This window comes from Monodon monoceros, unplaced genomic scaffold (genome assembly GCF_005190385.1).
Source record: "Monodon monoceros isolate NGI ecotype Baffin Bay Population unplaced genomic scaffold, NGI_Narwhal_1 Super_Scaffold_2, whole genome shotgun sequence".
Taxonomy (NCBI): domain Eukaryota; kingdom Metazoa; phylum Chordata; class Mammalia; order Artiodactyla; family Monodontidae; genus Monodon; species Monodon monoceros.
Genome location: NW_021703776.1, coordinates 9730297 through 9744432, shown reverse-complemented (window position 1 = coordinate 9744432; position 14136 = coordinate 9730297). Strand labels below are relative to the sequence as shown.

Here is a 14136-nt window from a genome sequence, read left to right as displayed (position 1 = left end):
GTAAGTCATCACTTCGTCCTCACAACTCATTAAAAGCAGAAACAGACTGAAAGCTCAACTCTTCTTGGCTCCATAAGAGAGGGGAAGACACAGGGCCAACCGGGGCCCGCAAGACTGGAGAGACAGACGGGCGAATACAGGGAGTCTTGGCTTATCGGAGCAGAGACCTTCAGAAATTGCCACAGGAGCCAGTGCTGGAGGAGGAAACGCTGAACTGTAACCGAGCAATTGCTGGAAACTCAATGTGAACAAATCTGAGAGTTAAAAACTCCAGGAGGACCCCACAATCATAGGGAGGTCTCCACAATCTTGTGAGACTTATTTCCAGTTCAACCAGCTTCCCACAGCAAATATCAGAGAAAAATACCCTCAAGCTTCTGGCAGGGAGAGGGGAAAAGGAACCATTCCAAAACATACCAGAGCACTTCGTTCTTCTTAACAAGGCCAGCCTACAGGGGAAACTAGTTAAACAGACCCTAACCCGCTGGGGTCTTTCCAGAGCCTAACTGACTTCAGAAAAGGGAAATACCAAACTCCAGCTTACTCTAGTCATACTCTCCCACCTAAGGAGGGAGAAAGAAACTGAGCAACACTTGTGAAGTTCACAGTCCAGAGGCACAGGCTCACTAAAAGACTGAGACCTGATCATGGGACTGTAGAATGCTTCCCCTTGCCCCACACCTCACCACCACGTGACTAAAGGCCCATTTACAGCACTTCTTTTTACACCACCTCATGTCTAGTTATCAAGAAAAAAATCACTAGACATACTAGAAGAAAAAAAAACCAAAAACACTATTTGAAGAGACAAAGCAAGCATTAGAACAAGACATGGCAAGGGCATTGGAATTACCAGACTGGGAAGTTAAAACAACTATGGTTACTATGCTAAGGGTCTAATGGATAAAGTAGACAACATACAAGAACAGATGGGCAATGTAAGCAGAGAGACGAAAATCCTAAGACAGAACGAAAAAGAAATGCTAGAGATCAAACACAATGTAACAGAAATGAAGAATGCCTTTTATGGGCTTATTAGTAGAGTAGACATGGCTGAGGAAAGAATCTCTGAAATTGAGGATATCTCCATAGTAACCTCCAAAACTGAAAAGCAAAGAGAACAAAGACCAGAAAAAGCTAAACAATATCCAGGGTCTGTGGGACAACTAAAAAAGATGTCATGTGTGTAATGGCAACACCAGAAGGAGAAGGGAAAAAGGAATAGAAGACATATCTGAAACAGTGATGACTATAAAGTTTCCCCCAATTTCATATCAGACCAAACCACAGATCCAAGAAGTTCAGAGAACCAAAGCAGGATAAATGCAAATAAATAAATAAATTACACTTAGGCATATCATTTTGAAATTACAGAAAACCAAAGATAAAAGATCCTGGAAGTAGCCAGAAGGAAAAAACACCTTAACTCTAGAGGAACAATAATAAGAATTACATCCAATTTCTCCTCAGAAATTAAGAGTAGAGTGAAATGTTTGAAGTGATGACAGAAAAAAAATCCACCAACCTAGAATTCTGTACCCTGCAAATTATCCTTCAAAAGTGAAGGAGAAGGGCTTCCGTGGTGGCACAGTGGTTAAGAATCCGCCTGCCAATGCAGGGGACACGGTTTCAAGCCCTGGTCCGGGAAGATCCCACATGCCGCGGAGCAACTAAGCTCATGTGCCACAACTACTGAGCCCGCATGCTGCAACTAGAGTTCTAGAGTCTGCGAGCCACAACTACTGAGCCCGCATGCTGCAACTACTGAAGCCCGTGTGCCCTAGAGCCCATGCTCCACAACAGGAGAAACCACCGCAATGAGAAGGCCATGCACCGCAACAAAGAGTAGCCCCCACTCGCCACAACTAGAGAAAGCCCGCGCGCAGCAGCGAAGACCCAACACAGCCAAAAATAAGTAAATAAAATAAATTTTTTTAGAAAGTGAAGGAGGAAAAAAAATTCTCAGACAAACAAAAACTGAGGGAATTTGTTGCCAGTAGACTGTCTTGAACGAAATGTTAAAAGAAAGGTTTTAGGGCTTCCCTGGTGGCACAGTGCTTAAGAATCCACCTGCCAATGCAGGGGACATGGGTTCAAGCCCTGGTCCGGAAAGATCCCACATGCTGCGGAGCAACTAAGCCCGTGCGCCACAACTACTGAGCCCACGTGCCACAACTATTGAAGCCCACACGCCTAGAGCCCGTGCTCCGCAACAAGAGAAGCCACTGCAATGGGAAGCCCACACACCACAAAGAAGAGTAGCCCCCACTCGCCACAGCCAGAGAAAGACCGCATGCAGCAACAAAGAACCAACACAGCCAAAAATAAATAAATAAATCTAAAAAAAAAAAAAAAAGAAAGGCTTTAGAGAAAAGGAAAATAATATAGGTCAGGAACTCAGAACTGTATAAAGAAAGGACAAGCACTGAAGGACAAATAAGTGAAGGTTAAAGTCAAGTCCACAGAGGAACAGGGCCGCTTCTGGTCCACAGCTGGGACCATGGTTAGCAGGCCTGCCAGTGGTACACGAGCCTGTCTTCTCAAGGTGGCCCTCCTCAGTCCTTGGCTCCACTGAGGTTTCACAACCTCCTTCCTGGATCCCAGGAAATGTGGGCTGGGAACCTCGCACTCCACCATATTGCTAATGTCACCAATACCACACTGTCTTGATTGCTATAGCTTTATAGTTTGTCTTGAAGTTGGGTAGTGTCAGCCCTCTGACTTTGTTCTTTTCCTTCAATATTGCGTTAGCTATTCTGAGTCTTTTGCATCTCCATATGAACTTTAGATTCAGTTTGTCAGTATCCACAAGATACTTCATTGGGATTTCGATTGGGATTGTGTTTAATCTACAGATCAAGATGGTGTTATTTTGAGGCCTCAAGAAAGTACAGGTAAATTTTTAAAAACAGTGCCTAGAATACATTAGGGAATTTATAAATGTTATTTCTGGCTGAACCACCTTATCTTGCATAGGAAACAGAATTTAGGAATTGAAGCATTCCTATGTCAGGCCAGTAAAGGCCAGTCCAGTGCAAAATAATTACTTCTGTGTTTCCAGAGTCTTCGCAGAATATAAAAGGCTGACCTTTACTCTCATTTCCCAAGAGGAGATCACCAGAAATGATTCTGTGAGCGTGCCCATTAATCTTGTTTTCTACTCTGTATCTTCAGACCTCAGAACTGTAAATCATAGAAACTAAACCTAGAGTCCACTATAAGATTGATTTTTCTCCCCTTTTATTTTCTAGAGCTCATGTGGTTATTTCCTCTAGGCATCTTCTTCATGAGTGTTTAAGTGAGAAGTTAGGAGACGGGATTCTAGGCTCCTGTACTGCTGATGCTTCCTTAGATGTGTAGGCTCTTTTGATGATGCTGTTTTCTCGTGCTCAAAGATTTCCATCAATCTGTTATGTATTTCGCATAATAATAATTCAAAACTCCAAGCATTACAGTCGATGAAATACCAATTATATTACATTTTCAACCAATCTGAAGTGGATCCACATTTTCTCTCTTGAGCTGATATGCTCCTTTTAGAGTTTGCACTGTAAAACACAGAATTGCAGAGAATTTCATTCAATTCATGAAAATATTTGTTATGCTTTTTATTAGCTCGTCTACATTTATTAAGATATTTAGTTTTCTTGGGCTTCCCTGGTGGTGCAGTGGTTGAGGGTCCGCCTGCCGATGCAGGGGACACGGGTTCGTGCCCCGGTCCGGGAAGATCCCACATGCCGCGGAGCGGCTGGGCCCGTGAGCCGTGGCCGCTGAACCTGCGCGTCCGGAGCCTGTGCTCTGCAATGGGAGAGGCCACAACAGTGAGAGGCCCGCGTACCAAGAAAAAAAAAAAAAAAGATATTTAGTTTTCTTAATCGATAAACACCTCAGAAGTCATATAGAAAATTTTAACCTGGGAATTGAGTTGCCCATTTATCAATATTTCAAAGTGTGTTAGTTGATCCTTTCATTAGATTCCACAACATTCACCGAACAGCTATTGAAGGACATGCTGTAGCTGCTTCACTTGTGTTCTCTCAGATCCATGTGCTTTCAAATCTGAACCCTCACATGTGTGTAAATTTGTATTTAGTTTCACAATAACTCTCCTCCCCAAAGTTATCTTTTATAACTCTGGTAGAACAACTGTCATTCTCTCACATGTCAACCTGATTTAGAAAGGCTAAATGGCAAAGGAAAAGAGAGAAGAGATGACCCTAGTGAGTTGCCCCTTCCTAAGCTAAATTCTGAAAAATGGTCAGTGAAAGGTTAGAGTCCAGTCTTACATTTGACCTAAATGCTAATTTTGGCACCCAAATGAGAAGTACAAATCGATCTTCTTTAACAGCAGACGTCAAAGGAAATTATGTTGTTTATCTGAAATGCTGATCTCAAACGCATTTTCATCCTCAGAGAGCTTAGATCTGTAACTTACACATAATTTCCCAGACAGTGCTCTGGTATTTAAAAAATAATCGAAGTTTGGACGTACAACAAGCTTCAATTTGAAGTAGGAGAAAGAGAATGTGATTTAATCCCCCATCAGTAGATGGAAAGATAGGATCAGCTGGGTAGGTGTGAGTTGTGTTTAAAATAGTGGCATTGACATATATACACTACCAAATGTAAAATAGATAGCTAGTGGGAAGCAGCCGCATAGCACAGAGGGGTGGGATAGGGAAGGTGGGAGGGAGACGCAAGAGAGAGGGGATATGGGGGTATGTGTATACGTATAGCTGATTCACTCTGTTATACAGCAGAAACTAACACACCATTGTAAAGCAATTGTACTCCAACAAAGATGTTAAAAGTAATAGTAATAACCATAGTCCATGCCCGGATGGCAGGACTATGGAATGTTTATTTTAAAAACAAAGCTTAAAATTCTTTTCACTTAGTTTAGTTATAGAAGTAATATATAATCATCTAAAGACATTTGGAAATACAAAATATAAAAGAAAATTACTCAACAATAGTCTCATACCTCAAAAAGAATCACTATTAGAGTGCTAATGCCATGTCACCTCTTTTCAACGCACTTTAGAAGTATACTATACAATAGAAACAATTTCGAATCATTCTTTTTTTATAGCTATCATTGCAAAACAAGTATAAGGCAGTGTGATTAATCCCTGTGAAACTACTGCATAATGACCTATCAAGTAAATATATGATAATTCATTTAATTACTTCCTACAGAGAGACATTTAGAGTGTTGCATATTCAATTCAACCACATTTATTCATCAATATTTATGGAGTTTCACTTATATACACTGAGATACAGAAATAAATGGTCTCTGTCCTCTCTAACTAGGAAAATAGAGAATTATACACTTAGAACGCAGTTTGATAAAGATGAGTTCAGGTTGATATGGAAGCAGGGAGGCCAGACTCTTACCTGGTAGAATGAGGTTAGATACCCTATAGAAAGTGATATCTGAGTTCTTGGAAAAGTGCAGAAAAACACAGATTAGAACAAAAGAAGGAAATAAAAAGCACTTATGTTTTTATTCTTCCTGTCTTTCCATCCATCATCACTAGTGATGGGCATTGAATTACCTTAAAATGTTTTGTTAATTTGACTCGCAAAAATGGGACCCCTTTGGTTAATTATTTTTTAACATCTTTATTGGGGTATAATTGCTTTACAATGGTGTTAGTTTCTGCTTTATAACAAAGTGAATCAGCTATACATATACCTATATCCCCATATCCCCTCCCTCTTGCGTCTCCCTCAGACCCTCCCTATCCCACCCCTCTAAGTGGTCACAAAGCACCGAGCTGATCTCCCTGTGCTATGCGGCTGCTTCCCACTAGCTATCTATTTTACATTCGGTAGTATATATAAGTCCATGCCACTCTCTCACTTCATCCCAGCTTACCCTTCCCCCTCCCCGTGTCCTTAAGTCCATTCTCTACATCTGTGTCTTTGTTCCCGTCCTGCCCCTAGGTTCATCGGAAACTTTTTTTTTTTTAGATTCCATATATATGTGTTAGCATATGGTATTTGTTTTTGACTTTCTGACTTCACTCTGTATGACAGACTCTAGGTCCAACCACCTCACTACAAATAGTTCAACTTCATTTCTTTTTATGGCCCCACTGGTTAATTTATAATTTCTTTGACTTCTAGCAAATTTAGACATTTGATATGAGTTTATTATATTTGTCCCTTTAAAAATTACTTTTTATTTTCTTATTCTATACAGCTCCTGTTTTATTTATATCTAGCCACGGCTTAATCCCTTCATTCTTCTGCATCCCTTCAGACATCTCCACAATGTTATCTGGGATTATTTTCTATCTACCTAAAAAACTCCTTTTAGAATTTCCTTTAATGTAGGTCAGCTGATGATCTTAATGTTTGTCATAAAAATGCCTGTATTCTACTTTCAATTTTGAAGAATATTTTTTACTGGGTAGTGTATAATCTAGATCGGCAGCTAATTTCTTCTAGTATTTTGAAGCTATCTGAAGGTCTTTAGGCTTCCAATTTGTCTTTGAGAATAAGCTCTTGATCTTACTGTTGCTCTATTGCAGGTAATATATCTGCTTCCTGTGCCTTTTTTTTTTTGGAAGGTTTTTCTCTTTGTCTTTAATTCTCAGTAGTCTACTGTGATCTGCCTAGGTATGGTTTTCTTTGCTTGAAATCTGCTGATATTCACAATGTTTCTTGATTCTGTGAGTTGTTGTCTTTCATTAGTTTTGAAAAATTCCTGGCCACTGTCCTTTACACTATTGCTTCTTTGTTTTCTCTCCCCTCTCCTTCTGATGCTTCAATTACATGTGTGTTAGAACATTTTAACACATACCTTACATGCTTTACAGTAAGTCCCCTACACACGAACCTTCCAGTTGCGAACTTTCAAAGATGCAAACGTGCGTTCCCATGTCCAGTCACGTAAGTTAGTTCACCTGTCTGGCATACATTGTCACGTGCGTGCATCCTCTACAAGTGGTTGTGCTTTTGTGTACTTTACTGTACAGTACTGTATAGACTGCAGTAGTACAGTATCTTTATTTCAAGCCCAGGATGTCCAGGAGCAAGTGTAAAAGCAACAGTGCTGTAGCTGGTACTGCTGAGATTCACGACTCAGGAAATGGCAAGGGGATTTTCTTTATTTGAGGAGGCACTGTTAGTTTTTGAGGCACAGGACCCAAATGTAGAATGGGACACGAAGGTTGCAGCAGCCATTCGGAATGCAATCCAGTGCTACCATGTCATCTGTGATGAGAAAAAAAGAGCCCAGACATCACTGGATTGTTTTTTCAAGAGGATAGATACAATTGAATCCAGCAAGGAACCTGAACCTATGCCATCAACATCAGGCATGAGTGAAATTGCAGCTTGCCCTCCGTCTCCTATTGCTGGCGATCCTGCAGCTCTACCATCTCCCACCTCCTCTCCCTCCTCCAGTCAGTAACTCTTCTTGCCTGTTCACTTGATGTCAGTCCCTGGATGCCAGCTGTTGTACTGCACTGCTGTACTTTTCAAGGTACTGTACTGTCAGATTAAAATGTTTTCTTTATGTTTTGTTTGTTTTTTATGTATTATTTGTGTGAAAAGCATTATAAACCTATTACAGTATACTACTATGTAGCCGATTGTGTTAGTTGGGTACCTAGGCTAACTTTGTTGGACTTAGGAACAAATTGGACTTATGAACCCGCTCTCGGAACTGAATTCGTTCATATGTAGGAGACTTACTATATTCTCTTTTCTGAAAATTATGTCCTCTTATCTCGTGTTTCATTTTGCATAATTTTTGACCTATTAATTTCACTAATCAGGTTCACTAATTTTTTCTTAAGTTGTATCAAATCTGTTATTAAACCCATCCCTATTCAGTCATAGTTTTAGTTTGTGGGGTTTTCTCCCCCCAGTTCTACAAAGTCCATTTTATTCTTCTTTGGAGTTCTCACTTCTATGCTGAAATTCTCTATCTTGTCATTTAATTTCTTGAAGATATTAAACAGAATTATTCAAAAAACTGTCTTTAAGATTCAGTATCTGGATCTCCTGCTTGTTTATTTCTGTTTTCTGCCTTTTCCTCTCAGTTTTTAAGATAATTCTTTTCGTGTGCCCCTTTTAAAAATTTTAAAAGTGCCAGACATTGGGTATGAAATACTGTACAGATAATGTGTGGCTCTGGATGGTTGTGTTTTTCTCCAGAGGGGATTTACTATCGAGTTTTGAAGCTGTTCTTCAGTCCTTGGGAGGGCTGGTCTATTTCCTTTTTACCGATGCTCCTAGGATGTAGCACTCTGGGGTGCCAACTGCAAGTCTAGTGTGTTTACCAGCTCTTTCTCCTTAGTAGATCCTAAACTCCAATTTTTCATCTCCCCAGCCTGATGAGATGCCTAAAGTCCTACTTATTTTCTCACCCTTTCAGTCATTGCTTTGGAATTATCAAATGCCTCATGGGAAAGTTGTGCCATTCTGGGCTGCCCTTCTTTCCAGGATCTTAGTCATCCAAGTTCTTGCTGCTTTTGAAACTCTCTGATGTTTCAAGTAGAGGACTGTTTTAAATTTTTTTCTAATATTTCTCAGTGAGAGTATTGATCACAAGTAGACTAGCTCATCATCGCAAAACTCTAAGCAGAGCAGTGACATGATCTGATTTAGATTTTAAAAAGATCACTCTGGTTCCCTTGAAAATAAACTGTGTGGAATTGGGGAGGAAGAAGGATGGAAGCAGGTAATCCAGTTAGCGAGCTATCACAATAATCCAGACAAGAGATAATGCTAATTGTGGTAATGTGGAAGAGAAGTGATCAGATTCTGGATATATTTTGAAGGTAAAGCCAAGAGGATTTACTTGTAAATTGGATGAAGGTATGAGAGAAAGAGAGGAGTCAGTGCTGACGCCAAGGTTTTTGCCCTGAACCACCAGAAGGATGGAGCTACATTTACCGAGGTGGGGAAACTGGGCAGGAGTGCATTTGTGAAGGATGATCAGGACCTGACTTTTGCTCGTTACGTTTGAGATGCTAATTTGGCATCTAACTGGTGATGCCAAGTGTATACTTGAATATATGAGTCCGAAGTTCAGAGAATGGTTGGAAGCTGGAGATAAAAATTTTGTAGTCATGAGCATACGAATATAATTAAAGACACAAGACCGGATGAGAGCACCTCGAAAGTTAAATATAGAGAAGACTGCACACAGTATATTAGTGCCTGTTTCATAGGGCTGGTGTGAGAGCTTAAAAATATTTATCCACCTCTTGCCTCCACGTCCTCCTCTCAACGTGGGAAGGAACCAGCTGCCCCCGGCCAGCTTCCTCGTGCTGTACAGCAGCCCTGATCTGAGTCTCATCGCCCCTCCCGACCCGCCCAAGGGAAGGGATCGTGAAGCTCTGGCTGGCAGCTCCTACGCCTTTCATTAACGGAGGGCTCAGGTTTCCAACTCTCAGATGCTCAACAGGTGCGTAACTGGCTGATGCAGTGGGTCCTCCAGACAGAAGGGTGGTGCTGTTGGTCGCCCGCAGACTGCTCGGGCCCACCCCGAGGCCGCCCGCCAGGCTGCACCTTCTTCCCCTCGGCTGCAGAGGGCGCGCGTGAGGCACGCGGCGCTCCGGCCCCGCGGAAGCTCAGCGAGGGCCGAGGGGAGGGGAGGGGAGGGGCGGGGCCGAGCGTGGGGCGGGACCGGACGGCTGGGAGGCGGGGGCCGGGAGGCAGCTGGCGGCACTCTGTGCGCGGCGCGGGGGAGAGCGGTTGACCTCCTCAGACGTCCTCGAGGCAGCTGGAGGAGGGACCGTGACCCGCTGGCAGCTCGGAGCTAGCCGGGCGGCCGGAGCTAAAGAGCGCCCGAGCGCCATGATTCCTCTGGAGAGGCCGAGCAGCGGCGGCTCTTCCCCGGCCGCCGCCCCCGGCTCGGGTCGAGTCGGCCGGGGTCTGACCACACCGCGCCGGCTGCCGCCCCCGCCCCGCGGGCTGCTGACGGAGATCCGCACCGCGGTGTGCACCGAGCCCTTCCAGGATTCCTACAGCCTGAGCCCGGGCCGGGCGCTGGGCAGGTGAGGCGGACGAGGGCCGGGCGGGCGGGGAGCAGATAAGTGCGGGAGGCCGGCGGGGGCAGATAGCGCGCCGGAACCGGGCACAGACCTGGGTGCGGGCGGCGATTAGGGCGGCAGGGCCCCCAGGCCACCCTTGCGCGCGCCGCGTCCCCCGAGCCGGCGCGCTCCGCCGGCGTGTGCTGTACCCTGGGTAGCGGCCGTGAGAAAGTCTCCCGCGCGGGTCCCCGAGAACCTTGACCCCTTCCTCTGCTCCGGGCCTTTTCGGCCTCTGTGGTCCTTGGCTCGGTAACTTAACGAGACGGCGTGGGAACCACGCTGCGAACCTTTACGCGCGGCGGCGAGTCTGAAGCCAGAGCAGAGGTGTGAAGGCAGCTCTGGTTTTGCCCCTGGAGCTTGTGGGTTCCTGCTTCTGCCTCTGCGGCTGTGACAGAGCAGAGAGCAGAACGCCGAGCGTGACAGCTTCCTTTGCACCAGCGCTGGGCGAACTTCTGTCCGCCGCCTCCTGCTGACTTCAGTTGCGGTTTCTTGGGTTTGTGCTGCTTTCGTTCTGAAATGAGGTCCCTGCGCCTTTTAAGTTCCTATCGGTTTCACTTGTAGGCTCCGGGCCCTCGTCTGACTTTCTCTGCTGAAAACCGGCCCTTGCCTTCTCTTCCCCTCCCCACTCTTGCTTTGTAGGGGTCGGGAGGGCTTAGAACTCGGTCTCTTTTTCAAATTGCACAAGGTGAAGGCTGTTTGGATCCTTTACATCTTGTACGTTGAAGAGGGGTCCAAGAGTGTGATAGGGGTTTGGGGACCGACTCGCTTTTTCCTTAAGAATAGTTTGGAGAAGTTGTCAAAAGCACAGGCTTTGGGGCCAGACCCGAGCTCAGATCCCCGCTCTGCTTGCTCTGTGTGCCTTTGGACGGTGACATAGACTCCCCAGCCTCTCGTTTCCCACCCGTAAAATAGCATAGTGACAGTGTCTCCGTCAGGGGTGTCGTGAAGATGCGGTGGCTGTAAAGCACAATTCACTGGGCCTGGCACATAACACATGGTTGCAAAAGCGCAGCATGTTGTAATGGGGAAAGGGCCTGACAGTTATAACAGCCTTCACCTGGGGCTCTTGGAAAAAGAAGTCCTCGTAACAGTGATTACAATGTTAAAAACAAGCTGCCTTACAAATATTAAGGTAACTTTTAGAAATAGTTTTTTTGGCAAGGAAACCTACCTTAAAAGTGTCTCATTTATTCCAAATGTTACAAGGAGAAACATCTTTCTGGGACAAGATTTACTTCACTGTGCTAGGCACTAATTAACTGGATCTGTGCACACTTTATGACAAAGGAAGAGGTAGACAGCTACTGACTCATGTAGGTGTTCTAACTGGTCAAAATTCCAGACATTCTGAAGTAACCCTGATTTCTTGAAGAAGGAAAACTAGGACTCTCCGTTGTTTGGTTGTCTGGCTTCATTCCACAAAACGAGAACATATTACAAAACTGAAGTGTCTTCAGGTGGCAAGCACTGTCTTGTAGACTTTGCAATAAATGATTTAATCTGAAAAAAAATTGATTTGTGCCCTACCAGCTGTGTGAGAATTCCTCCGGGAATGTTTCAACTTTCATTTTGTTTGAAGGTTGTGACGTCTTGTACATATCTCTTCTTATATAAATTTCTTTACGTAAGTAATAATTCCTGAAGCAGCAGAACAATGCAATTAGATAGATACTTGATATAAGAGCCTAAAACTGAAAAGGAAAACGAATGTATTTGTTTCTTTTTGGTTCTCTTTTCATCACGGAGAAGTGTAATGCAGTGTTCAAGAACATGGACTTTGGAGTCAGACAGTGGAGTCTTGGCCCTTTACTTACTAGTTACATGTACTTGAGTAAGTTACCTAACCATTGATAGCCTCATAGAGTTGTTGAGAGAACTAAATAAATTAAAAACATCTGTAGCATAAAGGCTGTACTTAGCTTCCTGGGTGCACTCAAAAAATGCAATTCATTGTGTAGCTCAGTGAATGTAACCAAAAGGCAAAAACAGGAAAATGTGCACGACCTCAAAATACTTTTTGTCTGTTGCAAAAGTAATAAAGCCTCATTCCAAAAGACAAGAGAACTGTTCAGAAGTCTCAGGAAGTAAAAGCTCTGTTTTGTGTTAGAAGCTCTCTTTGTTTAAGGTTTATAAGTCTTGCCTGTGTGTTGTAGTTTTGACATAATGAAGTGTGTTTATGTGTATTCCTTCCTGTAGTCAGATAGAAAAGTTGCATCTTTTTCCAACTGTTAACTCTGGTTGCATTTCTGATAGAACGAATCGATCTCATACTGATACAGAACTTAAAAATTACTCATGTTGTATTTTAACGATGTGGTATGAAAAACAAAGATATATTCATTTTGTTCTATGGCCTTTCATTTAGTTGAAAATGTTGAAGAGGTGTGAAGAGCTGACTGTTCAAACACAGAAACTGAGTTCTTTTGGGAGTTCCCGTTATTTTATCTTACAGAAATATAAAGCTTTCAGTGAAATGGTTGTTTGGAGAAAACATTTTAAATGGTCGATATTGATTCCATAGTAATGAAAGTATGTAATGTTGATTATTTTAAGAAATGTCACATTTCTTTCATATCTCCAGTAGAGTCCATGGCAACCTAAATGTGGGTAAATATATGATGTAAAATTTGCTTTTATTGCTGGAAGCTTGACTTATTATTCCTGAGGCTTGTTACCGTTCTCTGAGGCAGCACAGGTGCCAGTGGAAACCACAGTAATGACGCAAGGCGCAGGAGCCATGACCTTGAGTTCTGAGAATTTTTTTCAAAGTGTTGACTTCTCGAGTTCTAATCGATAGTGTAGGAACAGAAAAATGTTTCTAGGAATTTTAAATTATACTGATTCCACATCAAATGATTTGCCTAGTCCTCAACTTGAACATTTTTTGACATACTCATACATTTTATCTTAAGAAAAAAGAGATCTTTAAAGCCGAAAGAACATCTTTTGTTTTTTGTATTATTACATACTCATAGTTGATGTTTCCTGTGGGGGGAAAAAAGGTATAAATATGAGTTCTCTGCTGGAATGGGTCCTTCATAAGTGTATAGGAGCCATACAGTTTTACAGGTGCTTTCACTTGCATGATCTCATTTACTTCTCATCACAAGCAGGTTTGGGAAGTCCCATTTTTCGGATGAGAAAATCAAGACACAGATAGATTGAGTCTTGTGAGAATCACCTGAGCTGGGACTCTCTGAAATCACTTCCATTTATACCACAGATGTTTCTCAAAGAACAATCCATAGCCTATCTTGTGGCTAAAGCAATTTCCCATCGTTTTTATGAGAGGACAGGTTAATGAGTTCCAAATTGGAACAAACCCTGCCCAGCTTCGGTGTCATATGCTTCCCTCCCCGGTTCCACCTGGGTCCTTGGACTCTTGAATCAATAGCAATGGATAAGAGGCCAGAGGAGCATTCCAGGCAAGACTTTACTGGGGCTCCGTGCTGCAGCACGAGGGAACGAAAACAAGAAGCAGGTGCCCTTGCTCGCTCCCCAAAGTGGAGGGGGGGGCGGAGCTGGTCCGTTCAGTGGGGTGAGGGTGGGGGCCGATGGCTGGGTCGGGCTGGAGGGGAGGCTTCGGTGATCTGCACACCCCCTTGCTGGTGCTGTGTGCAGGGATCACGTGCAGCCCCCCGCTTTTGCTCGCAGCTTCTCAGAAGTGGCAGTTGGCCTGTGGCCTTTTTGTAGCTTATTGTTCATAATTGACCGCACCTGCGCATGCGTGCCGTTCTTAGTCCCTTAGAGTCTCTTTGTCTATGGCTCGAGGAGATGTTTGTCCAGGTGCAAGCACTCAGGTGAAGGGTCCCAGGTCCCAGCCTGTCTCAGCTGGGCCTTATGGTAGACAGAGACGTCCTATCTCATTATCCTCAGAGGTTGGGAGTAACAGGAACAAGGAAGGATTTTTATCAGAGAATTAGAGGATGTTCGAGCTGAAGGGGATGCACAGGTGGATGTTTTTCAGGAGGTGGGTGTCCTTTACCTAGATTCCTGCCTGTAGGTAATGGCTTCAGGTTTAGTACCTTACAGCTACTTAAGCATATGTCATAAATTGTAAGCTGTAGTTTCTTTAGAA

General features: G+C 43.5%; 1 protein-coding gene across 6 annotated transcripts in view; it reads left to right on the top strand.

The window, feature by feature from the left end:
* Positions 1–9700: 9700 nt before the first annotated feature.
* Positions 9701–14136, top strand: part of STK17A (serine/threonine kinase 17a) — a 47931-nt gene continuing 43495 nt past the window's right edge. For 5 of the 6 annotated variants that reach the window (XR_003795307.1, XR_003795305.1, XR_003795306.1 and 2 more), the window contains exon 1: positions 9704–10022. Coding sequence is in view for 1 of the 6 variants with exons in the window: in XM_029234033.1 (XP_029089866.1) it covers positions 9823–10022 (200 nt within the window). In the remaining 5 variants the exon portion in view is untranslated. Of the gene's footprint in view, positions 10023–14136 lie in introns of all 6 variants that reach the window. The other variant, XM_029234033.1, reaches the window with a different exon arrangement.